Source organism: Chrysemys picta, chromosome 15 (genome assembly GCF_011386835.1).
Source record: "Chrysemys picta bellii isolate R12L10 chromosome 15, ASM1138683v2, whole genome shotgun sequence".
Classification (NCBI taxonomy): domain Eukaryota; kingdom Metazoa; phylum Chordata; order Testudines; family Emydidae; genus Chrysemys; species Chrysemys picta.
Genome location: NC_088805.1, coordinates 5981928 through 6009783, shown reverse-complemented (window position 1 = coordinate 6009783; position 27856 = coordinate 5981928). Strand labels below are relative to the sequence as shown.

The 27856-nt window shown below is 54.6% G+C and overlaps 1 protein-coding gene across 4 annotated transcripts; it reads right to left on the bottom strand.

Annotated features, from left to right (window-relative positions):
- Positions 1 to 154: 154 nt before the first annotated feature.
- PRODH (proline dehydrogenase 1) lies at positions 155 to 27754 on the bottom strand. 4 transcript variants are annotated; one of them, XR_006172806.2, is made up of 15 exons: positions 27402 to 27754; positions 26472 to 26680; positions 16749 to 16783; positions 16020 to 16193; positions 15623 to 15687; positions 14795 to 14911; positions 13649 to 13728; positions 12979 to 13060; positions 9392 to 9484; positions 8888 to 9034; positions 8405 to 8580; positions 8222 to 8320; positions 4912 to 5000; positions 4670 to 4803; positions 1708 to 1847 (listed from the first exon to the last, which is right to left on the bottom strand). XR_006172806.2 is itself a non-coding variant. In XM_042843209.2 (14 exons), the coding sequence occupies exons 1-14, from the start codon at positions 27720 to 27722 to the stop codon at positions 1657 to 1659; spliced, it is 1878 nt and encodes a 625-aa protein (XP_042699143.2). In that variant the 5' UTR covers positions 27723 to 27753; the 3' UTR covers positions 155 to 1656. The 4 variants fall into 4 exon arrangements, 3 of the variants coding, with proteins under 3 accessions (XP_042699143.2, XP_008172796.3, XP_042699144.2); XM_042843209.2 differs by lacking the exon at positions 4670 to 4803 and having other exon boundaries at positions 155 to 1847; positions 27402 to 27753; XM_008174574.4 differs by lacking the exon at positions 4670 to 4803 and having other exon boundaries at positions 155 to 1847; positions 16020 to 16169; positions 27402 to 27751.
- Positions 27755 to 27856: the final 102 nt, after the last annotated feature.

The window sequence follows — 27856 nt, the reverse complement described above, 5'->3', positions numbered from 1 at the left end:
AGCAGATTGCTAAGAGGTACTCAACAATACTCAGCTCATGGACCGTGCAAGCCCCAGCCAGGACTACTCTAAGCCAGCCCTGAGCGTGCTGAGAGGCAAGTCCTTCTCCCCTGCAGCCCAGGCTCACCGGCCTAACAAACAGCAGCGACGCTAGTCTAGGTATGGTGGTAGGTTTAATACAATCTCAGTTCTTTTTTCCAACCCAGGGGGCCCAAGACAACCCAGCAGTGCAGACAGCTGGGCCACATATAAATCACAGTTCTAACAGCAGCACATTTCCCCCTCCCCTCCCTGAACCACCCCCCGCCCATTTACCTCATTCCCACGCACAGGTGCTTCCCCTTGTGCTGCAGTCAGCACCCCGCCCTTCCTCCAGCTGCAGGACAAGGGAAGCGTTGGCACAGGCTGGCTGGGTGCAGTCTGTGCAGAGACCAGCCGCGTTGCCGCCCAGACTCTGTTCACAGCTAGGTTAAGCAGCAGCTTGGAGAGGCATTACCCCCCTGGCATGCTCTGCTACTGGTCCTCACCCATCCCCTCCCGCCCTACATACAATCCCTCAGCTGGGCAGGCCCTGGCCTCTAGTGACCAGGTTACAGGCTTTGGCTGGTGAGGGCAGGGGGGCTTTGGAAGTGTCATGTACTGGAGTTCCATCCCTTGCTCCGGCCCTGCACAGCCTGGGAACAGCCCAGCCAGCAGAGGGAAATCCAGCACAAGCTCTTCCATAAAGAATCTACAACCCCTCTCCTACCCCTCACAGAGCGAAGTCCACCCTCAGCTTAATCCCCAACCCCCCTTAGACAGCGAGGCTGGCCCAGCCTGGGGAGGAAGGGGTGGTGGTGGTGGTGATGATAAAGGCACTAGCCTGAGAACCAGTCTTGGCTCTACTAGACTTCCTTCCTGTGTGACCTCAGACCAGTCACTTAACCATTGTGTGCCTCAGTTTCCCTATCCGTAAACCAGGGACACTCCCCCTGGTGAGGACACAATGCAAGACGTACGTAACCCCTAGCAACGGGCAGGCCACAGAGCTGCCTGGATGGAACCTCCCCCTACAGTGTGAACACCCAGCTCTCACTGTCCTCACCCCACCCTGGGGTGGGAACCAAACTACAACTGCTTTCTGATGCCTTATCCTCTGACCCCTGGGGCATGCCATCCATCCTCCTCGGAGCCAGCAACAGGATCTTGCCAGCACCAGGAAGATGGATGGAGTCACAAGCCAGTGGCTATGGCTTGCAGTGACACGATTGAGAGTCCCACTGTTTTACCCTGTCGCTGCTCTCCCACAAAGCCCTGCCTTTAACTGGGGCCCATTCTGCAGTCGTATTAAATCCCAGAGAGGCAACGGTGTCCTAGGACAACATTTAATTGCACGGGTGTAAGGACGTCCTTAAGGAAACGGCTGCTCCTGAACCATCCCACAGCAGGGACAGTGACGTGGGCCCGCTGCGGAGATGTTTACTGGAGGGTCACTGGTGCAGGTCAGATATTAACGCACTAGAGAAGGTCTTCGCCACGGGAGAAGGCCTCTGCGGGGAGGACTGAGATTGGTGGAAAAGGGTAGTTGGAGAAAAACAGCAGCAGTTATTAAAAAGCCGCTAGGTCTGCCTGTCTGGGACATTTGCTGCAGCATATCCCAGCCCAAGGCAGGGCAGGTTAGTGGCTTGGGTTACAGAAGAGGCTGCCAGTGATCAGTCTTCTCTTGAACTCACTCCAGAGGAGGTCCCTCTCGCGTTTGGCTCTCTTCATGAAGCCCCTGTTTTCCAGGGCCCTTCTGGACAGGTACGGCAGCACTTCGTTCACAGGGCCATAGGGAACGTATTTGTAGACTGGATAACCTGCTTGCCCTGAGGAGAGAAATCAAGGTAACTTACAGGATACAGTGGGCATGAATCTCTGCTAGTGCAAATCAACCCCGCTCCATTGACACCAGTTCACACCAACTCAGGATCTGGCCTCCCAGAGCAAGATTTTGGAATTGCACCTGGGAAATGCTCCTAGTGCAGCTAGACCAGAGGTGGGCAAACTATGGCTCGCTGGCCACATCCAGCCCACAGGACCGTTCTGCCCGGCCCCCAGCCCTCTCCCCTGCTGTTCGCCCCCCCGCAGCCACACGGGCCGCGCTCTGGGCGGCGGGGGTTGCGTGCTCCTGCCGAGCAGAGCGGCAGCATGTCTAGCTCCGGCCAGGTGGCACGGCTGCCAGACATGCTGCTCTGAGTGGCATGGTAAGTAGGCTGGGGGGTTGGATAAAGGGCGGGGGGTCCCGGGGGCCAGTCAGGGGACAGGGAGCAGTGGTTCTGCGGGGGAGGGGATAAGGGTACTGGGGGGTTGGATAGGCGTGGGGTCCTGGGGGGCCTGTCGGGCCTATTCAGGGCAGGGGTGTGGATAGGGGGTGGGATCCCAGGGGGGCAGTTAGGGGACAAGTAGCAGGGGGGTTGGATGGGTCAGGGGTTCTGAGGGGAGCAGTCGGGGGTGGGAAGTGGGAGGGGTCAGATACGAGGCGGGGGCCAGGCTGTTTGGGGAAGCACAGCCTTCCCTACCTGGCCCTCCATACAACCCCAATGTGGCCCTCGGGCCAAAAAGTTCGCCCACCCCTGAGCTAGACCACCTCCACGGCCTCTGGAAAGAGACTCACTGCAGAGCGCCCTCTTGTTTTAACATCCCAAGCAAAGGAATTTGCACCCTGGCCTCGAGGCAGCCCAACAGGAAAGCGCCACCCTACATGATCTGCTAACGCCATTTCTTCTCATTCCTTTGTTACACCTCACCACGTTCACTACAGTCTGACTGCAGCACGTTGAACCCTTTCATGCTTCATGTAGAAATCCGCAGAGACCGCAAGACAGGATGCAGGGAGGAGCGAGAGCAGCCCCAAGGTGCCACAGGGTGGAGGGACAATTCTGGAAATGCTCTGAAGGTACCAAAGGGACTCTAGAGAAAGGTTCAGACTCAGTGTGAACCTAAGTGACTCTCCCATGAAGCAGAGCGGAGGAAGATGAGCCATAGAGAACATGTCTGAATCATTCCGCAGTAGTCCTGAGAGGCAGATAACACCCAAGTTATGACAAACTTGGTCTTTGCCAGCCAGCGCCAGCAGGCCCGTGACTTGGCTGAAGGAGACTGGAGGGGCCAAGCCACCCTCAGCATGCCAAAGAAACTGCTGCGTTAGTGGGGTGACGAGTAACAGCCCAGCACCGCCGCTGCGTTAGTGACAGGCACGTGAACCGTTACCATGGGCCTCGGCGCTCCTCATCCGCGCCAGCTCAGGCAGTGTGAACAGCGCTGTCCTACGAGGGACTAAAGCAAGGGTGGAGCAGCGCTGGGCAGCTCTGCACAGTGCCCCAGGCAGACCACACCACACCTCCACGTGCACGACATTCCCATGTAAATTTAGTGCCACAGTAGCCACGGCATCGGGCACATTTCCTCCTCTTCCCTGTAGGCATAGCAGAGGAATGCTGGCGAGTGCGAACGTGCCTGTGTCAGCAGAGCATGCGGGGAGACTGCGGCAGAGGATGGGATTAGATGCCGGGGCTACTTACACAGGCCAAGGGGGGAAGAAACCACTGGATCAGCTCTTCCAATTGTCCCACAAGCTTTAGTGATTAAGAGCAGCCAGCAGTTCCACCATGAAGGTGCATCAGAGCTCCTGAAGCCAGGCCGGTGTGGACACAGGTATTGCCAGACTGGGTCAGTGCTATGGCCCACTAGGCCAGTATCCTGCTTCAGGGCAAGGTGTAAGACACTTCACAATAGGTAGTGATGGGATAGTCACCTGCCCCAGGGGAGTCCCCTCTTGACCTCCAGTAGGTAGTGAGCTCCAGCCCAGAAGCAGGAGGGTTGATGTCTTTTCTTGAGCTTTTTAAATTTAATTCAACTCCTCTGGCTATTTGTTACCCATAGAAGTGTCCAATAGCCTTTGAATGTGGCTTAATACACTGTGGCAGTGAGTTCCACAGTCTCGTTACACCTAGAATGAAAACACTTTTTTCCTATTCTTTGAATTTGTCACCTTCCAATGTCATTGGATGTTCCTTGCTCTGGTAGACAGAGGACACAAGCACACAATCTTCCTTCTCTAGATCAGAGATTTTATACACTTCTATCCTATCCCTTATGTATGTATCTCCTTTCAAAGGAGACCAGTGCCCATCTTTTCCATCTCTTCAGCCAAAGCTTTTCCTGCCTCTGGTCATTGTCACTTGGCTCTGTGCCCCTCTAACGGTGCAATATCCTTTAAGATTGGGTGAAAGATACAGTACACAGGATCCAGATGTGCGCCAACCACGGATTTGTATAATGAACTTACGACTATATTCTCCGTCCGGTTTCTTATGCACCTTAACATCTGGTTGGACTTGACCACAGCCATGCATTGAGCAGATCTTCAGTGAGCTGGCCACACACGCTGGCCCCCGTCCTGAGTTCACACAGTTTGTTACAACGTGGCAAGGTGCACAAGCTATTGTGTCCTCTCCTGCATTGCTCAGCACTGAGCTGCCCTCTTCCCTGGCCTAGCCAGGCCCCTCGGAAGCTCTGCCATGCCCATGTTGGGCTTGACTAACCTAAGTTACGGCCTCTGCAAATTGCATCACTTCACTGCTCAGCCCCTTTCCCAGACCATTAAACCCCGCCCCGCACACGCAGCCTTCTGGCACCTGCTCTTAACTTTTTGCCATGACAAAAGCGACGTATTCCTCGTGTTTTTTCCTCTCAGCCAGTTTCTGATCCATGATAACACCTAGCCTCCTACCTCATGATTCGTCTCTTTAGTAATCACGCATGAGAGATCTTGTTCAAGGCCTTTTAAAAAAAATACCAGTCAGATGTTTCTCTACTCACTGACTGAAAACAGCACAGCAATCCCCAGCCCTTCCCCCTCTTGGGCGCCCAGAGGAACACACCACTTACCCAGAGGGAAGGTGATCTGGTCACACATGCCCAGCAGCTGCCCGAAGTACACCTTTTTCTCAGAGGGATGAATGCCAAGCTCTGCCATTCTGTAATGGAAGCACCACAGAGTCACATCAGGAGATGCCCAGCAGGAAGGGGGGAGGGAGTGGCCTGCTAAACCCAGGGTTGTGAGTTCAATCCATGAGGGGGCCATTTAGGGATCTGGGACAAAAATCTGTCAGGGACGGTACTTGGTCCTGCTGTGAAGGCAGGAGACTGGCCTCAATGACCTTTCAAGGTCCCTTCTAGGAGCTAGGTCTAGCTCCATATAACAATGGAGAAAGGAAATGCTACACTAGGAGGACAGAGTGAGCTGGAGGGACAGTGAAGCAGCCTCTGGGTCAGGGAATCCTGCTCCTTTTCCAGAGGTCTATTACCCACAGGCCTGGATTAACAACTTCCCCAAGGGTAAAAAAGGAGCAGACTGCAAGAGAAGCATGGCAGAGTTGGGTACCTGGTGCCCATCCCCTCAGAGTGCCTGGCACAGCTCTTCCCTGGAACCGCTGCATGCCCTCACCCACGCATCTGCCCAGCACACAGTGCTGCATGGAACAGTTTACAGCCCCAGCACATCTTCGTCCGGCCGCTGTGCAACATCTGCAGTCACTGGCCTTCATACTCCCACGGATACAAAAACCCAGGAGACTGGCATTCAGCACCGGTCTGAGCTAACAGATTTACACCCACAGGCCAGAAAGTGCAAGCGAAGTCCTTTCCTGAAAGCTGCTTCTGCCAGGGTCTGATCTCCTATTTGCCAGACATCCCAGGGCCCCGATTCAATTTCTCCTAACTGCACAAGAAGGTACATGAATTCAATGACATTTCATGCACAGGCCCCCTCCCTTCCAGCCCCTTTAGAATCATAGAATATCAGGGTTGCAAGGGACCTCAGGAGGTCATCTAGTCCAACCCCCTGCTCAAAGCAGGACCAATCCCCAACTAAATCATCCCAGCCAGGGCTTTGTCAAGCCAGGCCTTAAAAACCTCTAAGGAAGGAGATTCCACCACCTCCCTAGGTAACCCATTCCAGTGCTTCATCACCCTCCTACTGAAAGTTTTTCCTAATATCCAACCCAAACCTTCCTCACTGCAACTTGAGACCATTACTCACTATTCTGTCATCTGCTACCACTGAGATGAGTCTAGATCCATCCTCTTTGGAACCCCCTTTCAGGTAGTTGAAAGCAGCTATCAAATCCCCCCTCATTCTTCTCTTCTGCAGACTAAACAATCCCAGTTCCCTCAGCCTCTCCTCGTAAGTCATGTGCTCCAGACCCCTAATCATTTTTGTTGCCCTCCCCTGGACTCTTCAATTTTTCCACATCCTTCTTGTAGTGGGGGGCCCAAAACTGGACAATACTCCAGATGAGGCCTCACCAATGCCGAATAGAAGGGAATGATCACATCCCTCCATCTGCTGGCAATGCCCCTACTTATACAGACCCAAATGCCGTTAGCCTTCTTGGCAACAAGGGCACACAGTCAACTCAGCCAGCTTCTCATCCACTGTAATCCCTAGGTCCTTTTCTGCCATTCGCATTTCCCTAGGTCTGGCCAGCCACTGTTCCTAGTGCTGTCAGATGCTGTGCAAACGTCACCCACACACTTCTGCTGCCACCCCTCAATGCCTTCTTGCAATAGCAGCCCCTGCTACCCCCATCCTAGGCTCCCACACAGCTGCTTTGCTGCAGCCCCACTGATACCAGACACCTCTGTGTTCTTGGGGAACCAGGGTGCAGTATCCAGCCTGACTCATAAAAGACACTCCTCCCCCGCCCCCCCAGCCTCTGCTTAAACCAAAACCCAGAGGAAAAAACTTGCAGAGAGCAGTGAAGGGCATTGGGGGAGACACCTAGACCCTTCCCAACAAGGGTGACAAGATTAAAGCATCTCAACTTACATACAGAATGGAGAACAGAAAACCAAACTAAATTCTGGGACCAAAAAAAGCAGGGAAGCACTGCATCATGGGAATCTCTGCTCCAGATGCTAATGAACCTATGTCTGCACACACCCAGCTCAGCAATTATCAGACCAATTCTAGTAATAAATCCTTAATTGATATCCAAATACTGAAGTAGCCTAGTTGCATTGTGAGCTCCCTGGAAGAAACCACCACCCATAGCCAAGAGTGATCAGCTCCTATTGTCTAGTCTAAAGAAATCCCTTGAGTCATCAACTTACCTATAAACAAATCTAGTGTTCTCCCTTGAACCATTGTATTTTCTCTACAAAAATCCGTACTCACCCCCTAGTCAGGGTTCTGATGCTTAGATCCAAACTAGGCATCAGTTCCACTGGAACTCCATCTCCTCACTGATCATGCTGGGAACTCTGCCTGTCTCTTGCCCTCAGGACCCTCAGCTACCATCATCACCTGGGAACTCTGACCAGTTCAAGCTCCACGGAGCGGTAAGACCTTCTCTCTCTCTCTTCATTTTCCTGTCTACCTTAGGTATTAGCCTTTAATCATATATGTTATGTTGGTTTAGCCCTCCTTGTGTAGTTATCATAGAATCATAGAATATCAGGGTTGGAAGGGACCTCAAGAGGTCATCTAGTCCAACCCCCGGATCACTATTATTCAATAAATAACTTCGATGGTTAAGTTAGTTGCTTCTCTCTCTCTTGCTGAACTTTACTCGTTTGTGTTTTAGCTTCCCCCATTCACTCTACAGCAACGCTTCTTTTACCTAAGCTAAAGATCCCTGCAGCGCCCAAAATACTGTGGGGTTTGCTCATCAAGAATGTTACTGCCAGTACCATTGTGTTGGGGGAGTGGGGATAGGGACGTGCTGAAGCTGGGAGGCATAAGGGTAACAGCTTGAAAGTGCTGCTTGACCCAGTCCATGGAGCCCTGGGGCATATAAGGAGAGGTAGCTTGAAAGTGCTGCTTCATCCAGCCCAGTGAGTCCAGAGACATATAAGGGGTCAGCTTGACAGTGCTGATTGACCCGGTCTGCTCAGACTTGGGGTGTGGGTGTGCGCGCGCCCGCCCGGTTCTGGGGCTGGAGTAACCCAGCCCTAGGGAACCTAGGTCCTGCAGGATAGCGCCATTGGGAGGGGACTTGCAGAAGGGAGAAGTAGAGCTCCATATGAAAACACAAGTGACACAAGCAGTACATTGATAGGATTACAAAATCCCCTTCCCCAGCAGAGTAACCCGAATAAATAAGCATACCCCAAAGTAATGGGCAAATCTGGTAACACCACCTCCCACCGCTATTTGAGGTCTGGCACCCACTGCTCTTGCCACGCTGCCACCTACCTGCGAATGGTGAACGTCACCGTGTCCTCGTTGTGCGATGCCACCATCACTTTGATTTTCTGGCTGTACTTGATCTCCTCAAGAACGTAGTCCAGGCACCTGTAGGACAGATCACATGTGGGCACAGGGAAGTACCCAGGGCACCACCTCCTCACCCCGGCGTCCCAGCTCTGGCACTCCTACCTCTGGTACATCTCATTGGTCTTTTCGTATGTAGGGTTGAGGGGATCCTCGTAGCCGACTTGGGCAGCTCGGGCCTGCTCTTGCTCCATATATGCGCCTCTGACCAGCTTGGCCCCGAAGTGCCAGCCCTCGCGGCGAGAGAGCTCCACATCCATCGTCACGTTGTCGTATGCCTCCTGCAGCGGAAAGGCAGAGCGGTGCCATCCACAGCCAGGAGCAGTCGCTCCTTGCACTGACACGTGCTGTCCGGGGGGAGAAGGGGAGCAAGGCTCCAAGCCTGCTCCTGGAGTTCTGCCCTGAGACTGAGCTGCCACTGGAACACCGCCTCCTCCTACAGCATGACCCATCTCCACCCCACTACCTGCCACCACTGCTTGGCGCGCTGCACCACTGCATCTGGGGCCCTTCAGGCAGGCAGGTTGCACCCCACACACCATTGGCCCTAGCTCCCCTGCCCGCAGCTGGCACCGGCCAGACCCTCACCTTCAGGTAGCACTGGAAGGTGTTAAATACAACAGCCTTCTCCATGTTGAACTTGCGCTGCATCTCCAGGGTGAGCCGGCTGATGGCTGGCTGGAAGTAGGTCTGCTCAGCGTCCACCATCAGCCTCACTCCCAGCTCCAGGGCTCTCTGCAAGGGGAAGGACACTCCTCAGGTCAGGCCACAAGCAGTGAACAGGTTCTGTCCAGGTGGAGTCTGCAGGGCCAACCCCGAACCCACTGCTGTGTGTAGTACTACACGGGTCCTGCAGATGGCAGCACTCTCACCTGCAGGCCAATGCCTCCAGGGAACACCTTCTAGAAGAGCCCGCGACCCTAGGGCCACAGAGCAGCCCAAACACTTCTGGCACCGAGGCCATGCTGGGGTATGGGTGAGCAGGTCCATCTCCCTCACCGTGGGGTCAGGGCCCACTCTACCCCTCCCCGGCTGGGAGAACTTCCCACCAAGACCCCCATGGTCCATGCCCCAGGCAGGGCAGCTCCTAACTGTGGCCAGGACGTCCATCCTCTGCAGCATTCGCTTCATCTGCAGGTCCTCCTCTTCGGTGAAGTGCGAGAGCAGAGGCTCCAACTGGCCAGTCTGAAAGGAGAAGCACCGGACAGCCTCAGTGCTATCCCCCCGTGGCCACAGCCTGGACATTACAGACCATAAGCCTTCCCTCCCTCACCCAGGTGCAGAGCAGGACATGGGGTTGGCGCTTGTCCTGATGGCTTGTGCCAAGAGCCCATGCAGCTATCCACTCCCTCCCCATTTACACACGTTGGGTGCAGGCACGTGGGACAAGTATCGTGTGCTTAACTGTGTGCATCAAAGTGTAGTGGGAGGGGGCCCGGCTGGGATCAGGTTCCTCGGAGTACCAGCATGCTCCAGACTCTAAGGGGCAGCCACCCAGCCCCATTCACGAACCCTGTGCACCTGCCACCTTCGACTGGGAGCTGGAGCCAGAGCTGGTGGTCCCCAGATGTTACAGAAAGGGTGTAGAGGGTGAGGTGCCTGGGGTCATGGCAGCTGCCGGCTCAGCAGGGCTGGGGAAGCTGGTACAGGGCAGGGTCTGGGAAGTAGGATGGAGCCCCACAAGAAGCTATTTGAGAGAGGAGAACCCTTGCGCCCCTAGCCCCGAACTTGCCCTGGTTCCATGCCAGGGGAACGACTCCACTGGCAGGCCTGGCCGAGACAGCCTGGCGAGCGTCCAACCCATTTCTCTGCTCAGGCCAGCAGCACTGGGCTGTGCAGAGGTGAAGCCTGAGCATCCGCCTCAGTCCTGTCTCCCCGCCCCACCTTCTCGTCCGGGAAGAGCAGATTAGAGCCCAGCTCGGCTGCTGACACCCGCAGGGCCCAGCTCCCTTGCTCTAGCCGGGACATGAGTGCAGCACTGCTACAGCTCCGAGCTGCTGGAGCCCCAAGAGGCAGCAATCATCGAATCCTAGAATCTCAGGGTTGGAAGGGACCTCAGGAGGTATCTAGTCCAACCCCCTGCTCAAAGCAGGACCAGTCCCCAACTAAATCATCCCAGCCAGGGCTTTGTCAAGCCGGACCTTAAAAACCTCTAAGGAAGGAGATTCAACCACCTTCCTAGGGAACCTATTCCAGTGCTTCACCACCCTCCTAGTGAAAAAGTTTTTCTTAATATCCAACCTAGACCTCCCCCACTGCAACTTGAGACCGTTACTCCCTGTTCTGTCATCTGCCACCACTGAGAACAGTCTAGATCCATCCTCTTTGGAACCCCCTTTCAAGTAGTTGAAAGCAGCTATCAAATCCCCCCTCATTCTTCTCTTCTGCAGACTAAACAATCCCAGTTCCCTCAGCCTCTCCTCATAAGTCATGTGCTCCAGCCCCCTAATCAGTTTTGTTGCCCTCCCGCTGGACTCTTCCCAATTTTTCCACATCCTTCTTGTAGTGTGGGGCCCAAAACAGGACACAGTACTCCAGATGAGGCCTCACCAATGTCGAATAGAGGGGAACGATCACGTCCCTCGATCTGCTGGCAATGCCCCTACTGTCCTCTCTGAGGCCCATAGAGCCCTTTCTCCATCCAGGGTAGATGGATTCTAGCCACCCCTCCCCCCCAGACCTGCTCCCACGTAGGGCTCTGCTTAGCCTGGGAGGGCACCTGTACACACTGCCATGTACATCTGACCAACCATCTCCTCCATCCAGTTCAAGTTCTGTCCTCAGAGCCCAGCCTGGCATCAACCAAGGCCATTTCATCCTGTTACTGCCCTCTGGAGCCAAGGACCCTGCCGCCGGCTTTACTCCTACCCGTGTGGCAGCTAGCAACATTCTACCATCACCCACACTGGCACAGAGTATTGACAGGTGCCTCGCCCAGTCACCCCTCCCTACCACTACCAGCTCCCGATCGCCATCTGAGCATCGCTTCAATGCAGAAGACGCCTACATCCATGTCTGCTCCTGTAGGGCTCGTTCTTCGCTTCTGCCTGGCCCCAAATTCAAGTCTTGGCTTAGCCATAGACACCTCAACTAGCACTCCCCCGAGCGCCCGTAACAGGCAAGCAGAGTGGCTCCCAGATGGCTCCTGGCTGTGGGAGCCCCACCTCCATGTCCTAGGTCTGTGGCCCTTTCATTTGCAGACAACCTTAATTCAGCTACTCCACCACAAAACAGGGTTGTGTTCATCTCCCCTCACCTCCAATGGCTCTGTTGTAGCCTATAGGTGAAGGTACTTGCTAGGTGAGGCATAGGTATAAGTTAATAATGCAATGAGCTTACAAGCCTCAACGCCTGTAAGGCAGTAGCTTAGCTAAACTAACCAAGGCCCAAGGCCTAAAAATCCTTAACAGGAGTAGCTAACCGGGAGTAACCCTAGATCATACGACAGCACAAGGCAGAGAGCTGTAGGGACTAAACTGCTACAACCATGACATACTAGTTGATACCAGCTTGGGATATTTTTAGTCAGGGACATCAGCAGATGTCTGACTCTAAGAATGTCATGGGATCTGACATCTATGCTAATAAGCTTGAGGTAAAAGCCCATGGGAGAAGGGCACCCCATTAGTAGGGGGAGGAACAGTAAAGAAGGAAAAGGGGCTGAAACCCCTCCTGAATATGCACTAGGCCTAGTGGTGTCGGTATAACACGAGAGGTGTGGCTCTTGATGATGGTGAGGGGGAAGATAACTAATACCCGAGGCTGTTTTTCAAAGGATGGCGAGAGTCTAGGGATGCGCAGCTCCATCTGTATTAGCTCTAGCTGCCTCACAGGGTTAGTGTTTGTGGCTCTGAACTGTACTAATAGAACTAGAAAGAGTGCGACAGCTGAAGTGTGACTGTTGCAATCCTGCTTCCTGTGGCTCCCAAATCAGGAGCTCTGATAATACCAGGCCTGATCCTGGGTCAAGGACCTACCAAGAACCTAGCGTGGTAACGGGGGAAAACAAATTGATCTAATCAATAGATCAGGCAACAATTCCCTGAATGTCTCAGTTCTATCAAGTTCAGTTTGTCCCACCCAATGGCTCCTCTTCCACAGTCAGTCAGCACACCCCAAACTTGCAATGACGCATTAACAAGAGGTCTGACTTCTCTTACCTGCCAAGACCCGAGCTCAGGCCCTCTGGATTCTGCATTTCTCCAGCTAGTGCTAGTGACAGTGCCCACCAAGGGGAGGTCAGGAATGCAGGTCCTTGCAGCCCAGTGCATGGAGGGATGCAACAAGGACAAACTCTTAGCCCTCCCAACCCCTTTGTGATAGTGCAGAAAGAGAGAGTAACCTGGGGCTGAAGGGTGAGGACCCCAAGGGGAGAGAATTTTGTATGATGTAAGTAGAAGCAATGGGATGCAATCAAGGGATCAGACGAATATCAAGATGAAGTGCCCGACAGGAAGCGCCTCCCATGTGCCTGGCTGATCCCGGATACTTGGGAGTTTTAGAACGGCCTGGCTAAGACATCGGAAGGCCCGATGCATGGTGCCCCCTTCCCAGTCCAGCACAGTACTATGGGAGCTCTCCAGCTGCAGTGTCCCATGCCATTACCTGGGAGGAGCTCTACTGCTCAGGAGGGTTCCCTTGGGGCCTCGCCCTGGGCCAAAATAGTGCTGCTCACCCACCTTCATGTTTGGGATGAGCAGCAGTTTGGAGAGCTTCGTTCGGCTGTCAATCAGGCTGTTCCAGTCCAGCAAGTCCACAGTGCTGCAGCCAGAAAGACCCGCGTTAGCGCCAGCTCCAAGCAAGCTGCAGGCTGGCCCCGAACCCAGCCGGCCTCCCCAAGGGGTGCACCGGCAGCTGCCTCGCTAGTCAGGCTGGATTAGTGCCCCAGAGCCCAGTGCTGCCTGTCATGGCCCAGCTTGGGGGGATTTCAGCAGCGCTCCCTGGGCGTAGGTCCTTGGTCACCAGGAGCCTGGCAGAGCAGCAGGATCCGCATGGCAACTCTGGCTACGTACCCAGGCAAACCCTTCCACCCGAGCCAGCTACTGCTCGGAGAAGTAACACACCCCTCAAAATGCCCACAACAAACATGGCCAACACCACTTCTTACCCCTTCCCAGTGCAGCTCCCCGGCCTCTGAGAAAGGCAACCTCTCCCAGGACCCCTGCCCCGAGCCATTGCTCTAGGATTCGGGAAGCTCCCCTCTCTGGCAGCGCACACACTGGCTGAAATGGAAGCCTTTGGGACCCCTCCACGTGCTCCTTTCTGTGGCACCCCCACCCCTCCCCACTCTGCAGCACATTCCGGGAAGGCCAGAGCGTCAGGCTGGCTGTGGTCCAGGAGGGAGCTCACCCAGACACGCCCAGGTCCTCGCCCGTGAACCAGTGCTGGCTCTCCGCTTTGGTCGCAATCCCAAGGTTCGCCAGGGTCTCCTGCAAGGAGAAAGGAGCAGGTCAGAGTCCCTCCTGCTGCCTGCTGTCCCCAAACTACTGCCTTTGCCCGGACTCTACCCTGAGCTGTGACCCTGCTCTGAGGCGATGGGTGGGGTGGGACTGTGCCCGCTCCTGCACACCACACAGCCCCCCTGGGGTCAAAGGCACCAAACAGCCACTCGGCGCTTCCCAGAGGGATCTCCCCTATGCTGAGCAGCTCTCAGGAGAGAAGGGAGCGCTAGCCTCATGGCTGCAAGAGGGCTAGTGCAGGAGCTATGCAGATACACGCATCAGCCACTGGGACAGACCTCACTGCTACCAACACAAGGGGGCTCCTCCCATTGCCCTGCCTGGAAGGGGCAACAATGGAGCTCAGGAGACTTATGGTGCACTGGGACCTATGAAGGGGGATGGGGATTCCAGTGCAAGGGAAAGACTGGGGGAAATGCACAGAAACGAGTTGGCTAGGGAGCGATTTTACTGGCTCTTTCGGTCACTGGGCATGGAACCAGAACAATGCTCCTTCCAGTCTTAACACTTTAAGGCCAGAAGGGACCATCCTGAACATCTAGTCTGAGGTCCTGCACATCACAGGCCACAGAACCTCCCCCACCACTCCTGTAATAGACCCCTCACTGCTGGTTGAGTGACTGAAGTCCTCACATCAGGGTCTAAAGACTTCAAGTTACAAAGAATCCAGCATTTACACAAGTTCAAGCCAGCAGGTGACCTGTGCCTCACGCTGTAGGGGAAGGCAAAAAAAGCCCAGGGTCTCTGCCAATCTGACCTTGGGGAAAATTCCTTCGACCCCAGATATGGTGATCAGTCAGACCCTGAGCATGGGGGTGAGACCCACCAGCCAGACACCTGAGAAAGAATTCTCTGGAGTAACTCAGAGCCCTCCCCAGTGCTTTGATCCAAGGCCCCAGAGCATTTCACAACCCCCTGAGAAATGTGGGGGCACAGTCCCGCAGGAGGGTGATGCATCCAGGGCACGAGCAGCACAGATGCCCATGGGGCAGAGTTGGGGAGGACAGCTCCTTTGGGAGCACTGCGCCTAGCTCACCTGCAGCTTTTTCACCTCCAGCTTGGTCTCCATCACAGCCAGCCCCGCCTTGCCCTGCTCTGCAGCCATCTGGTGAAAGAACTTCCTCCACTTCATCAGCACCTCCGAGAACTGCAGCTGGGGGAGCAGACCGCAGGGTGAGCTCCCTGCTCCTCTCCCCAGCAGGGATGGCTCAGAGCTCCCCCCACCCCCGTGATTGTATCCTAGGGGTGCTATCCACCCAGCTGGGCACTCTGCCACGCCAAGTGAGCAGGCCTGGCCCTGCTGGGCTCCCAACCGGACAGTGCTGGCACCTCCCACTACCCTCCTAGTAAAGATCAAGGCCCCTAAACCTGACCCTAGGCAGGGGGTCCCCAGTGAGATAACCTGGCATTTAGCCAGCTCTCCATCCTCAAAGCGAGAGGCAAACTCGAGCCCTTCTACATCAGGTGAGGCCTGGGCCAGACATCAGAGAGGAGCTCTGACTCTCCAGGGATGGACTAAGGCCCAAGCTGCTGCCCTGACCAGGACACTGGCCTCCCCAGGGAGTCTACTGAGCATCGCTGACAGACATAATCCATAAGCATGTGCCTGGCCTGGACCCAATGGGAGGGACCATCCTGCCTGGCACCCAGCTCGCTGCACTGAGCCCAAGCGGTGGGGCGCTGCCCTCATCTAGCGTTGGGGCCTCCGTCCTTTTACACGCCAAGGCCGCCTCCTCTGCAGCTCCTGCCACCTGGAAGAGTCTCCAAGTAACTCCCGGAGCATGTCTCAGCCTGAGCACCCCTCCTCCCGGCCTCTCCCTCTGCTATCACGCGGGGCCCCTGGCACCAAGCGTCGCTCACTCACCAGGAACTGAGGCCTTCCTAAAGCTGTCAGCTTAATGGCCGAAAAGCTGTCCTCGGAGCTGCCACCTAAACAAAGGCAGAGAGAGCGGAGGTAGCTGCAGCATCCGTAACTCCAGGGCAGGTAAAGGAAAGCGGCCCAGGGCAAGCCAGAGAGGGGGGAGGAATTCAGAAAGCCCATGTGAGCTGGCAGATCTGCCCTTCGTCCCAGCTGGGTACCCTCCAGAGACTGCAGCAGCGCCTGGCCTCTGCATTGCAGCAGGAGGGCACCCGGAGAGCCACGGCCCATGGTTGGCAATGCAGCCTGTTGGGGGAGGGGCACAGGGCCAGATGCTCCCAGAGGGACAGTTGGGCACAGCCGACACAGGGCACTCTGGTGGTGGCATATGCAGGGCACCTACCAGAGGCCTCGATACAGCGCAGGAACGTGTCCATGTGCTGGTCACACTTGGTTTCGTCTGCGTAGAAGTAGGTGCGAGCACTGATGACCCTGTCCCGACGGTCCCCGAACTCCCGATGCGCAAGGTACTGCTTCTCTCTCTGGGCGGCACCTGGGGACAGGTAGGGGGAGCGTGCTGCAGACACGGCAGAGGAGAGGAGATGCCCAAGAGCCCACATGTCCCTGGAACAAGCCCCCTTACTCTCCCCATTCCCATCAGCTCAAGCCCTGCCTAAGCCTCTGGGGGGATTTCTCACGCCCTAGGAGAAAGTCCCAGGGCTCATTGGATCGAGGTCCTTCTAGAAGATCTGCTCCAGCTCGGCCACAAGCCAATGGGCTGGATGCAGGACTCACAGGCTGGGACTCTCTGGCCTGTGCCATGCACAAGAGAAGATGAGATGTTCCAGCCTTAACACCTATGTGAGAACTCAGCAGCTGCCCGATCTCCGGGATCTCAGCTCTGTGGCAACGTGAGCCCCCAGTGAGCCGAGGCCCCCCCCCAAAGCAGTTTAAACACAGCCTGTGCCTGGGTTTTCAGATTACGAACAGATCAAGGTACTTTCCACCCATGGCCACACGAGCCCCAGGCCTTTCTGCACAACCAGGGTGTGAGGGCCAGAGCCCTGGAGCATGCTGGGGAGGGGAGGGTCTGATCCCACCAGGATGTGTTAGGAGCGGTTGTGTCACTCACCCCCCGTCTCCTTCTCAGACGCAGAGGTACAGGAGCTAGAGGGAGGAAGCAGATGGTGAGACAGGCACCAGGGCAGTCCAGGAGCCCCCCTGGGACTATAGTCCACCCCCTCACAACCAGCAATCTTGGCTTCACAGGGGTCAGCTCCCCGCACCCAAGGGGCCAGATCCCCACAAGCCCCTCATCCTTCCTCTGCTTCACTCCGGCAATAGCCATTCATAGAAGTGCTTCTCTCGAGCGCCTCTGGGCCCAGAGCACTTCGCTGACGGGGAAGGGGATATTTTCCAAAGCCTCCTTCGGGCCTAAGCCCATCAGAGTCAGTCATGTGCAACCACCTCCCCCCACCACATGAAAATCAGTGGGACCTTCAATGCCTTGGAAAATGTTAGCTAAGATTCCTACCCCACCCCATGAGGCAGCCAGCTCTGGGGTGGAGAAACTGCCATAGGGAAGGAGAGCAAATTCCCCTCATGAAACTGCAGGGGAACCAGAACGTCCACACACTAGTTCAGCTGGACCCTGGGGCAAATGCCCCGACTTTTGTGACGAGTGTCACACGGATCGGTGGCAGTCACTTCTGAGGGCTGCCATCGCATAGATGAGGGCCCATCTCCCTTCAACAGGGTCTTTATAACAAACAGCACCAGCCTGTACCGCTTACCCCAAAGCTTTGCACTGCGCCAGCACATACCCTCTACGGAGGGCTGAGGCCTCAGCCCCTTCACTGCATCCATCTCCCCTCTTCCTCCAGGCCTGCTTCAGAGCAGGTGGTGGTTCCTTTCCCAAGCACTGACCCTGCCCTAGTTCTTCCTCCTGCCTCGGCTTCTCTTCTGGATTATTTTCAATGCCAATCGCTCAGACAAACCAGTTTGTTTACATTGACGGGAGATACTGCTGCCTGCTTCTTGTTTACAATGTCACCTGAAAGTGAGAACAGGCGTTCGCGTGGCACTTTTGTAGCCGGCGTTGCAAGGTATTTATGTGCCAGATATGCTAAACATTCATATGCCCCTTTGTGCTTCAGCCACCATTCCAGAAGACATGCGTCCATGCTGATGATGCTCGTTAAAAAAATAATGCGTTAATTACATTTGTGACTGAGCTCCTTGTGGGAGAATTGTATGTCTTCCTGCTCTGTTTTACCCGCATTCTGCCCTATATTTCATGTTATAGCAGTCTCGGACGATCACGACCCATCACATGTTTGATTTAAGAACACAAAGAAGGTACCAATGTGAGATTTCTAAGGATAGCTACAGCACTCAACCCAAGGTTTAAGAATCTGAAGTGTCGTCCAAAATCGGAAAGGGATGAGGTGTGAAGCATGCTGCCAGGAGTCTTAAAAGAGCAACACTCCGATGTGGAAACTACAGAACCTGAACCACCAAAAAAATCAACCTTCTGCTGGTGGCATCTGACTCAGATGATGAAAATGAACATGCATCAGTCTGCTCTGGATCATTGTCGAGCAGAACCCGTCATCAGCATGGACGCACGTCCTCTGGAATGGTGGTGGAAGCATGAAAAGAATGAATCTTTAGCACATCTGCCACGTAAATATCTTGCGACACCAGTTACAACAATGCCATGTGAACTCCTGTTCTCACTTTCAGGTGACATTGTACGCAAGAAGAAGGCAGCATTATCTCCCATAAACGTAAACAAATTTAACAGAGAGTCCTGTGGCACCTTTAAGACTAACAGATGTATTGGAGCATAAGCTTTCGTGGGTGAATACCCACTTCGTCAGATGCATGCGTCAGACGAAGTGGGTATTCACCTACGAAAGCTTATGCTCCAATACATGTTAGTCTTAAAGGTGCCACAGGACTCTGTTGCTTTTTACAGATCCAGACTAACACGGCTACCCCTCTGATAGTAAACAAACTTGTTTGTCTGAGCAATTGGCAGAACAAGAAATAGGACTGAGTGGACTTGTAAGTTCTAAAGTTTTACATTGTTTTATTTTTGAATGCAGTTATTTTTTGTGCATAATTCTACATTTGTAAGTTCAACTTTCGTTATAAAGAGATTGCACTACCATACTTGTATTAGGCGAATTAAATATACTATTTTCTTTTGTTTTTTACAGTGCAAATATTTGTAATAAAAATAAATAAGCAAGCAGTGTATACTTTGTATTCTGTTATAATTGAAATCAATATATTTGAAAACATCCAAAAATATTTAAATAAATGGTATTCTATTATTGTTTAACAGTGTGATTTATCATGATTTTTTAATCTCTTGACAGCCCTAATTTTAATGTAGTTTTTTGTATTTAGTTTACGAGGTTTTTCTAAAAAAGTGCAAGTCCCACCATATGCAGCAAATGATCTTTCACAAGCCATCAGCAAGGCTGGAAGGCACCCTTTGGCAAGATTTCGATAGGCACAGCGAGAGGGACCACCCTCATGCAAAACTCCCTCTTGTCGATTTGAGTCTCTCCTCTTAGCCAAAGGCACCGTAGATTAGCATGCGAACAAGTGGCTAGGCCTAGCATGAAGCTGAGGGAAGGACTGGTGGGGCCCTGGGGTCAGCAATGGGTTCTGGTTGGTTTAGAAGCAGAATGAAATTCCAGATGAACGAGCTACAAAGCCGTCCAATTGCAGCAGCATGGGGCCCCCTTGCTGAACTCAGCGTTCTGCATTCTCTCTGCTACGGCCAATGGCACTACTCAGACCAAGAGCAGTACAGGCAATACCCCACCTGCCTCTGCATTAGGCACCCATGGACCAGTTCAAGGGGCGCATTAATCTGATTGTAGCAGTGAGTGGAGGAAGCACCGGCAATTCAAACAAGCCAGGAGAGCTGCAAATACCAGCCTCGCCTCCCCCCCCCCCAAAGGGAAAGCTGAAAGAGGAAAGTCAAGAGGCAGCATTTAACAGACAGAGGTACTGCCTGGAGAGAGCAGCCACAGAGCTGGGAGCAAGGGACGTGTAATACAGCAAGGCAGAATCCTCCTACAAGTACGGCTGGGGAAGGGACATGCCAGGGCCGTCAATTTCTGCACCTTTTACACAGGCTTCACTGTGCCCACACGAAGGGGCTGCACTGGCTTAACTGTATGCACTTTCAAAGCTGTACCCTGTGTAGCCCGGCTCTTGGGATCTCCAAGAGCAACTGTGCATCTAGAGGCTGCGTGGCAGGCAGCGAAACGGGCCCGGCCAGGCTGAGCGAAACGCAAACCGGACCAGCAGCAAGAAGTTCGCGGTTGGTTTGTTAACATGGGAGAGCGTGCGCTCATGTATCGACATGCCCACCTGGTCAACATTCCTTCAGCATTAGAATAGTGCGGCTTTTCGGTTCCTGGCCCGGGGCTTAAAGTATTAGTCAGAATGGTGCATTGATAGAACGGGGTTTGCCTTTTAATAAAGCCAAAAAGAAGAAAATCCTTTTCCCAGCTGAACAAACAGACAAGCTCCCGGGAACAGCCTGCTTTTTGGAATGTGAATCCCAGCCAGCAAAGACATCACAGCAGATAACCCAGACTTGCTTAAATATTTGCCCACAACCGCTTATGGGACGGACCAACAAGGGACTAAACCTTGTCAGGAGAGAAAAGACACCCCCTTGAATAGAGTGCAAAGCAGCCTAGTGCAACGCCAACACCCCCTGCGCTAGAACAGCCAGCTCCGTGCGCACACAAGACAAGACTAGCCCGGAGCACGGAGGTCCAGCAGGGTTTGGAGGAATTACACACCTGACACCAGCACCTCTCATCTCCCAGGGCTCAGCTGCAGTGTTTCAAGTCCTTCCCCATTTGTGAATTCCTACAGCCCAGCTCTGAAGGAGGCAGAGCTAAAGTGTATTTCGATCTCCTTAGGCACAGTGCCCCACAGCCTGGACCACCCCTGGAAGATCCTCCGATCCAGGGCCAAGAGCAGCAGGCTGGCTTTGGAGTTTGTGCCATGATGAGGGCAGTGGTCTCTGGAGTCACAGAGAGAACCAGGTGTTCTGGAGGCCTGGCCCCAGCCCAGCAGGGGCTTTAAAGATTAGGACCAAGCCAGTGACCTGAACCTGGAGTGGGCAGGGGTGGCATTCTGGTGCCACGTGCCTTGGGGCTGCCATGAACCACGCAGGCTACAGTTAAAGTGGCCTGGAGTGATGTTCCTAGTTACAATCATCCAGTCTTGGAGTGACACTCAGGGTTACTAGGTTCCCACCAAGAGGAGCAGCTGGCGCTTCCTAGCTAGCTGGATAATGGGCAGCCATTGGCATTGCTGTGTGGTTCTCAAAGAGGGGGGGGATGAGTCCCTGCTTCCTTGTTTTTCTGGTTCTTTGTTGCATAACTAATTTTGCAAGATTTAACTCAACTAAGGCGGTGGGGTCTGACTAGGCAAAGAATTGTTTTGCAATATGTTAGGATTGGACAAAACTGCGTAACATTTTAGTGAAATGATTGGTTAAAGCAGGGGTGGTCAACCTCTGGCTACGGAGCCACATGCGGCTCTTCAGAAGTTAATATGCGGCTCCTTGTCTAGGCACCGACTCCGGGGCTGGAGCTACAGGCGCCAACTTTCCAGTGGGCCAGGGGGTGCTTACTGCTAAACCCCTGGCTCTGCCACAGGCCCTGCCCCCACTCCACCCCTTCCCCTGCCATATCCTCACTCCTCCCCCAGAGCCTCCTGCACACCGCAAAACAGCTAATCGGGAGGTGCGGGGAGGGAGGGGGAAGATGCTGATTGGCGGGGCTGCGGTGGGCAGGAGCTGCTGGGAATGTGTGTGTGTGTGGGGGGGAGGCTGATGGTGTGCTGCTGACGTATTACTGTGGCTCTTTGGCAATGTACATTGGTAAATTCTGGCTCCTTCTCAGGCCCCTGGGTTAAGGTATAGCTAAGCAGGACTCCAGTTTCACTATATAAACTGGGTTCCAAGGAGGAGACTGTCTGGGCAAAAAAAAGGAAAAGGAAAGACCTGAAAGAAGAACTCACCTCCAAGACACAGCCCAGAACAGAGCTGCTAGAATCCTCTGCACGACCCTGACATGCAACAAGAACTCAGGTGAGACTGATCTTGCCTGGCCAACAGGTAAAGTCTGCCTGCACGATCAGGTCTGGTGAGGACAGCATTGTGTTCTTAGCATGTGTATTCTGCTCTTGTGATTGTTAACAGAGGGAGGTTAAGGATATTTCACTGATACAAAGGTCCTGCAAACCCACAGAAGAGTACACCTTGATCCCTGGGAACTAGGTAAAGGCGGGTGTCCTAGAGTGTGCAGGTAACACCATTGGCATAATAAATCCACCTCTGCGAGACCTCGCCCGCTGACATAGCACAGTCCACGCTGGTGTACCTTACGTTGATCACGGTTGGGGGGGGGGGGGGGGGGAGAGCGCTTATTCATACCCAAGCGACACAAGTTATATGGACGTAACCTGTACTGTAGACAAACCTTCAGGATGGGCTTGGTGTAACACCATTTGTCTGGAGTAGCTTCTACTGAGGTCAAGTTTGATCTCAGAGAGTTAGTTGGTAAGTCTCCAGGGAAACATTACATCGGATTAATGCTCCATTACTAACAACTTTCACTGAGAAGAAACAGATGCCAGGAAGCTAATGAACATTGCTGGGCAGTTACTCAGGCCATGCCCACACTAGCGAGTTTACAGCAGTACAGCTCGATCGCTGTAATGTTGCTCGTGTAGCCGCTCTACGCTGACAGCAGAGAGCTTATGTCGAACAGTCCAACATGTGTGAAAAATACTCCATGAACCAGCTACTGCACTGATACCTGGATCAGACACATGACAATTCATTACAAAGGGGCAGGCAACAATCCAAGAGCAGAGTGCAGTACGGGGAGACTATTTGAATCCAGTGACAGCAACGCCTGCACCCTTGTGTAAAACTGACGAGCTGTTTGCAAAATAACCTGCTGGAAACAGCAAGAAAACTGCTACAAGGATGAGTCAAATCCAACCTCCTGTCAGTAGCTCCGACACCACGTGCAAGGACACCGGCCGATGGGCATGGCGGCTTACAGGCCCGCGTTAGTGTCACCGTGCAGTTACTTATTGCATCTCCTTAGCACAATCCGTTGCCAGGACACATCACAGCTCTGCGCAGGGCAGAGCCAAGACCGGACGCATGTCTAATTGGGGAAAAGCTTGTTAGACGTTCCTCCGCAGCCACTTTTGTACCAAGTCTGCGAATTCCGGGTAGGGCTACTTCGAACGCTGCCAGTGAGCTGAGCCATGTCCATCTCACAGCCAGTACATGCCAACCCCCCACTCTCCATATGGGGCCAGAACAGACTGGGGGCAGCAGACATGCAGTGGATTGAAATCCTTCTCCCCCGACCAAGGCTCAGCCTTCCCTCCTCTTCCCCCCTTCAGCCACATACACCGGACCCCGGAGAGAGAGGAACCAGTTTTCCTGAGTAACGTGGGGTGGAAGGGAGGGAGCTAATGCAGGAGTTCCCAGCAGGCCAGATGTGTGAAGCTGGCCAGGACCAGGCCGGGGACAAGGTGTCCCCAAAGTGCCCTTCCCACTCACCCCGTGGGGAGGTGTCAGAGCAGCACCTCTAGTGAGGTGCTGATCTGTGGCCCAGCTGTCCATGGATCAGGGTAAATCCTGCTCCTGAAGATGAAGGGGGGTGAGCGAGCGCAGTGCGCTCGGAGCTGCTTTTGGGTCTTTGGGCAGCTTCCACAAGGATTTCTGTGGGTGCCTCAACGGCTTCTTGTCTGGCAAAGCAGGTCTGCAGCTCACTCCTGCAGAGAAAACAGGACTCTCAGGCCTTCCCGACCGTCCCAGCCCCGCATCAACACGGTTCTGAACAGTCTCAGACTGAGCATCTACCAGGGGAGGGATCTAGGGACACAAGTCTTGCAAGAAATGGTCCTTTGAGGGCAGAACTCGAGTACAGCTCTGAGAGGATGGGGAGGGATCCCGGCAGCAGCTCCAAGGCTAGATCTGCCTGCAGGGTGGACTCAAGCACAGAACTTGGCAGATCCCGTGCTTACCTAAAGGCTCTGCCTCAGTGACAGCCAATCAAATGGAAGGGGATGGGCCCTATTGGCCAACTGCATTACCAGGAAGAAGGGCAAGCCCTTGGCAAGTTTGAAAGGGTACATTCTGTCCAAGGCACTTGCAGGCGGAGGCAGAGAGGACAATTTCCCTTCAACTGCACCAGGTGCTCCATGGTAATCTAGTCCTCGCCCACTACTGAGGTCACAGCAAACTGCCCCAGGCCGGGCTTGAGGATTCAGCAGCCCTGACCCCACCCACGTGAGGGGAGGACATAGATCCTGTGCACACTGGTTCAGGGCACATGCTGTATTAGTGCAGGTGCCATTCAGCACCACAGGCCAGAGACAACCTGGCTTGGCCAAACGCAGCTCTGATCCCACAGCAGATGTACAGATCAGAGCGCTGGGGCACACAGGTCCTGGACTGTGTAGAACTGATGAATGAAGTGGTTTTTAATTGTTCACTTTATTAATGTAACTTCGTAAGTAAAGTTATATGAATGAAACAACATTCATTCATGAAACTGGTTACCCCAATAACTGACTAATTGGCCAATACGATGCTTGTTAAGAGCCATAGCTGTTCAGCCAGTTGCCCTTGTAAGTTTCACTGTCAATCCAATTCCTGCTTAAGTCACAGACTTGCACTGTTTCAGCATTGTAACGTCTGTTCACCATTCATTACACTTGGCTACATTGTAACGTCTGCTCACTGTTTGCCATACTGCAATCCAAACCCCATTTTAAAACGCTGACTCCATTTTGTAAAAGCTTGCTGCAACCTTCATTTTTGTAAACCCTGCTGTAATCTTATTAGTTTAGGTTAGATGTGTGAATGAGGTATGGACATGGAAGGGCATTGGTGCATGCCCAACAGAGACCCAGCCCTTCCTTGTGGCCAGCTTTCCTGGCCAGTTAGCCGCCACAAGCTACGAACCCAAGCTGCAAAATCAAGCCACGGACTCAAGCTATGTTCAGGACTGGTAACTATACAGCAGCTGCAGAACATCTGGGGTGTGTGTGTGTGATTGGTCATAAGTCAAATTGTGTTATAATAAATGTGGCATCTTTGTCTTGCCCCCTGAAACGATCCTGTGTAGTTTTGTCTGCATAACAACTGGGCACAACATGCGCTGGGCCAGAATTTCCAAATGACCAGTGATTTTGGGGATCCAACCCGAGACAGCTTAGGGACCCAATTTTCAGAGGGTGGCTGTTCAGCACTTCTTAAAAATCAGACCCTTTGAAGGCATCTCAAATTGGGTCCTTGGAAAAGAGGCCCTTTCTCCGCACAGGGAAAGGAACAGGTAAATTCTTCGCTCCACCTCTCAGTCTCTCAGGGCATGCAGGGGGGGATGACGTCCCAGAAGGAAAATGCTCAGTGGCACCCCAACTACACAATCCTTTGGAGGCAGGGGTGGGTGGGTGGCTTGCTTTTTGGTGCCAAAGCAGAGTGGTGTCAGCACCAGGGAAGCTAGAAATCTGAACTGTACGTTCTCTTTTCACATATGGGCTAGTCTGAGGAGAACATGACCAGAACAGCAAGGCAAGGTCACCATGTCCATGCAGGGCAAACTACAGTGTGAATGAGCGAAGAATTTGAAACGGCTGCGGTGAATGTGTAACAGCCTGAACTGGTTTCCCAGGTCACCAGCTCAAATTTAAAGGTTAAGATAAGTTTGAGGTAGAACAAAGGAACAGAGACCATCAAGCTGTCATGGGCCTGAAGCAAGGCCAGAAAGGAAAGCCAAGGAACCAGAAGACAGAACAGAAGCAGCCAAATCAAGACTGGGACATCCCATTTGTTATGGGATGTGCTTCCCTGGGAAAGCTCAGCATGGACACCAAGCTCCAGCCATTCCCTTTTATAACGAGGCTGCCTGAGCAACATGGCCTGAAAAAAAGGCGCTTAACTCACACTATCAGATAGTTTCTTCTCCTGGGCCAGCAGCAGCCCTGGGATAACAGAGGCGGGTAAAAAAGGGAAAATCCTCAATGGATGGTCCCCCCTTAGGTAACACCCACTACTGGAGCACAACTTGCTGCCTAGTTCATCTCACCCCACACACTAGCTCTGCCCCCTCTCTCAGCACTCCCTGGGATACCTTTCTACATCAGGAGGTTTGAAGAGCCAAGCTCTATTTTCTTGCTCCCCTCATGAACCACAAAAGCTCCCCAAAGGTGGTCCCAGTTCTGATCTCAGGCTTTGGGAGATCTGGCAGTACTAGCCGTGTTGTGTATTTATATCCAGGGACGGTGCTACCATTAAGGCAAACTAGGCAGTTGCCTAGAGCGCCAAGATTTGGGGGGCCCCCCAAAAGCTGTGCCCCCAATTTTTTTTTTTACAGCGTTCCTGGGCTGGGCTGCCGGCGGCGCGCTGACACATGCAGCTCAGACTCCCTCTCCCAGCGCAGCGGCCGCTCCACTTCTCCCGCCTCCCAGGCTTGCGGCGCCAATCAGCTGTTTGGCACCACAAGCCTGGGAGGGGAGGAGAATTAGAGCAGGGGCAGCGTGCCCGGGGAGGAGGCAGCGCAGAGGTGAGCTGCCGCATGGCTTCCGGAGGGGGGGGAAGCTGCCACGGGGCAGGGGCGGGAGCTGCCGCGGGGCTGGGGCACAAGGTGGAAGTTTTGCCTAGGGCACAAAACTTCCTTGCACCAGCCCCGTTTATATCCATCAGCACAGGTTGCCCAAAGCTTTGCTTCTAATTGCCTGCAGTCTGCAAACTAGCAGTTAGAAGCACTCAAACGCTTACTCCATTTCCTTACGCTCCGCCTCCTCCGGTGTCAGATCCTCCTCCACGCTGTAGTCCAGCACCGAGCCCACCCCAAACGCACGGTTTCGTTGGATCAGGGGTTTGATGGCCTCTTGGTCCTCGCCAGCCACAAACTGCCCATAGAAGGTCATCTTCATCAGCTGCTCAAACCGCTGCTGCCCCAGCAACTTCCTGCTGAGGTTCATCAGCTACAAGACACAAAGCCCGCATAAGACACCGCTTTCTTCGGCGCAGGCACCTCCTTGCCCCGCCACACCTGGGCTAACAGCTCTGCATTAGCTTTCAGTGGAGGAAACAGTGCTGGGGAAACCTAAGACCCAGATGCACCAATAGCCGCAGGGCCATGGATTAGCCCGACCTCAGGCTCCAGCCAGCGCTGGTCACACCAGAGCTCTGGCCTTAGCGGTAGGGACACCACCCTGCTCTGCCGGTCACAGGGTCCAAATCATGATCCCCATTTGTACAGAGGAGGGACACGAGGGCGGTCCCAGAACCGTGCCCTTGCAGCACCAGGACTGGAGCCCAGGTCTCCGGCCCCCATGCCAGGCACAGGGCACCCGCGGCCTCTGAGGGAAGGGCAGTGAGACACGGGACAAGACAAGATCCTCTCAGCACCTAACCCCAGACCCGGTACCCCCAGGGAAAGCCCAGGGCCAGCGAGGGAGGCCAGAAGGCATCAGTTACGCGCAGGCTCGAGGGGATCACCGGGGCTTTGTGCCTTGCCCTGATGCCGAGCTCCGCACCCCAGCTCCCACGCCGGGACACGCGCGCCCACAGGCGCAGCCCCGAGGGGCCCGGACCCCAGGCAGCTCCCGAAGCCCCCCCCCCAGCTCCGCCCCGCGGGGCAGCAGCCGAGCCCCGGCGAGCCTGCGCCGAACCCCCCGCGCACGGGGCCCGGGCTCAGCTCACCTGCCGGCTCCGCGCCACCAACGGCTCCAGTGCGCAGAGCCGCAGCACCACCAGCGCCCGCACCAGCTCCGCGCTGCTCTTGCTGCGAAACGCCTCCCGCGGGTCCCCGAAGTCCACAGCGGGCGGCGGCGGCTGCACCCGGCGCGTCCCCCGCGGGCCGGTCCCGCCGCGCGCCGAGCCCCGCTCGGGGTCAGGAGGCGGCGGCGGCCGGGCCGGTTCCCCCGGCTGCTCCTGGCGGGCGGCGGCCGTGGAGCGGAGGCAGCGGGGAGCGCGCAGGCTGCAGGCGGCGCGGAGCGCCAGGGGCCGGGTAGAGCTCGCCATGGCGTGGGAGAGTGCCCCGCGCGCCGGCCGGAGCCGGTTTAAATAGCGGGAGCCCCGCCCCCACCGCTCCTTGGAACGCCCCGCCCCCTCATTGGAACGCCCCGCCCCCTCCCTGGAACGCCCCGCCCCCTCAT

Coding starts and splice junctions, on each gene's coding strand:
- PRODH (XM_042843209.2), bottom strand. CDS start 27,722: ATGGCGAGCTCTACCCGGCCCCTGGCGCTCCGCGCCGCCTGCAGCCTG. Junction 26,681..27,401: donor TGGTGGCGCGGAGCCGGCAG/GTGAGCTGAGCC, acceptor TGTGTCTTGTAG/CTGATGAACCTCAGCAGGAA. Junction 9,035..9,391: donor GGATGGACGTCCTGGCCACA/GTTAGGAGCTGC, acceptor TTCCCCTTGCAG/AGAGCCCTGGAGCTGGGAGT.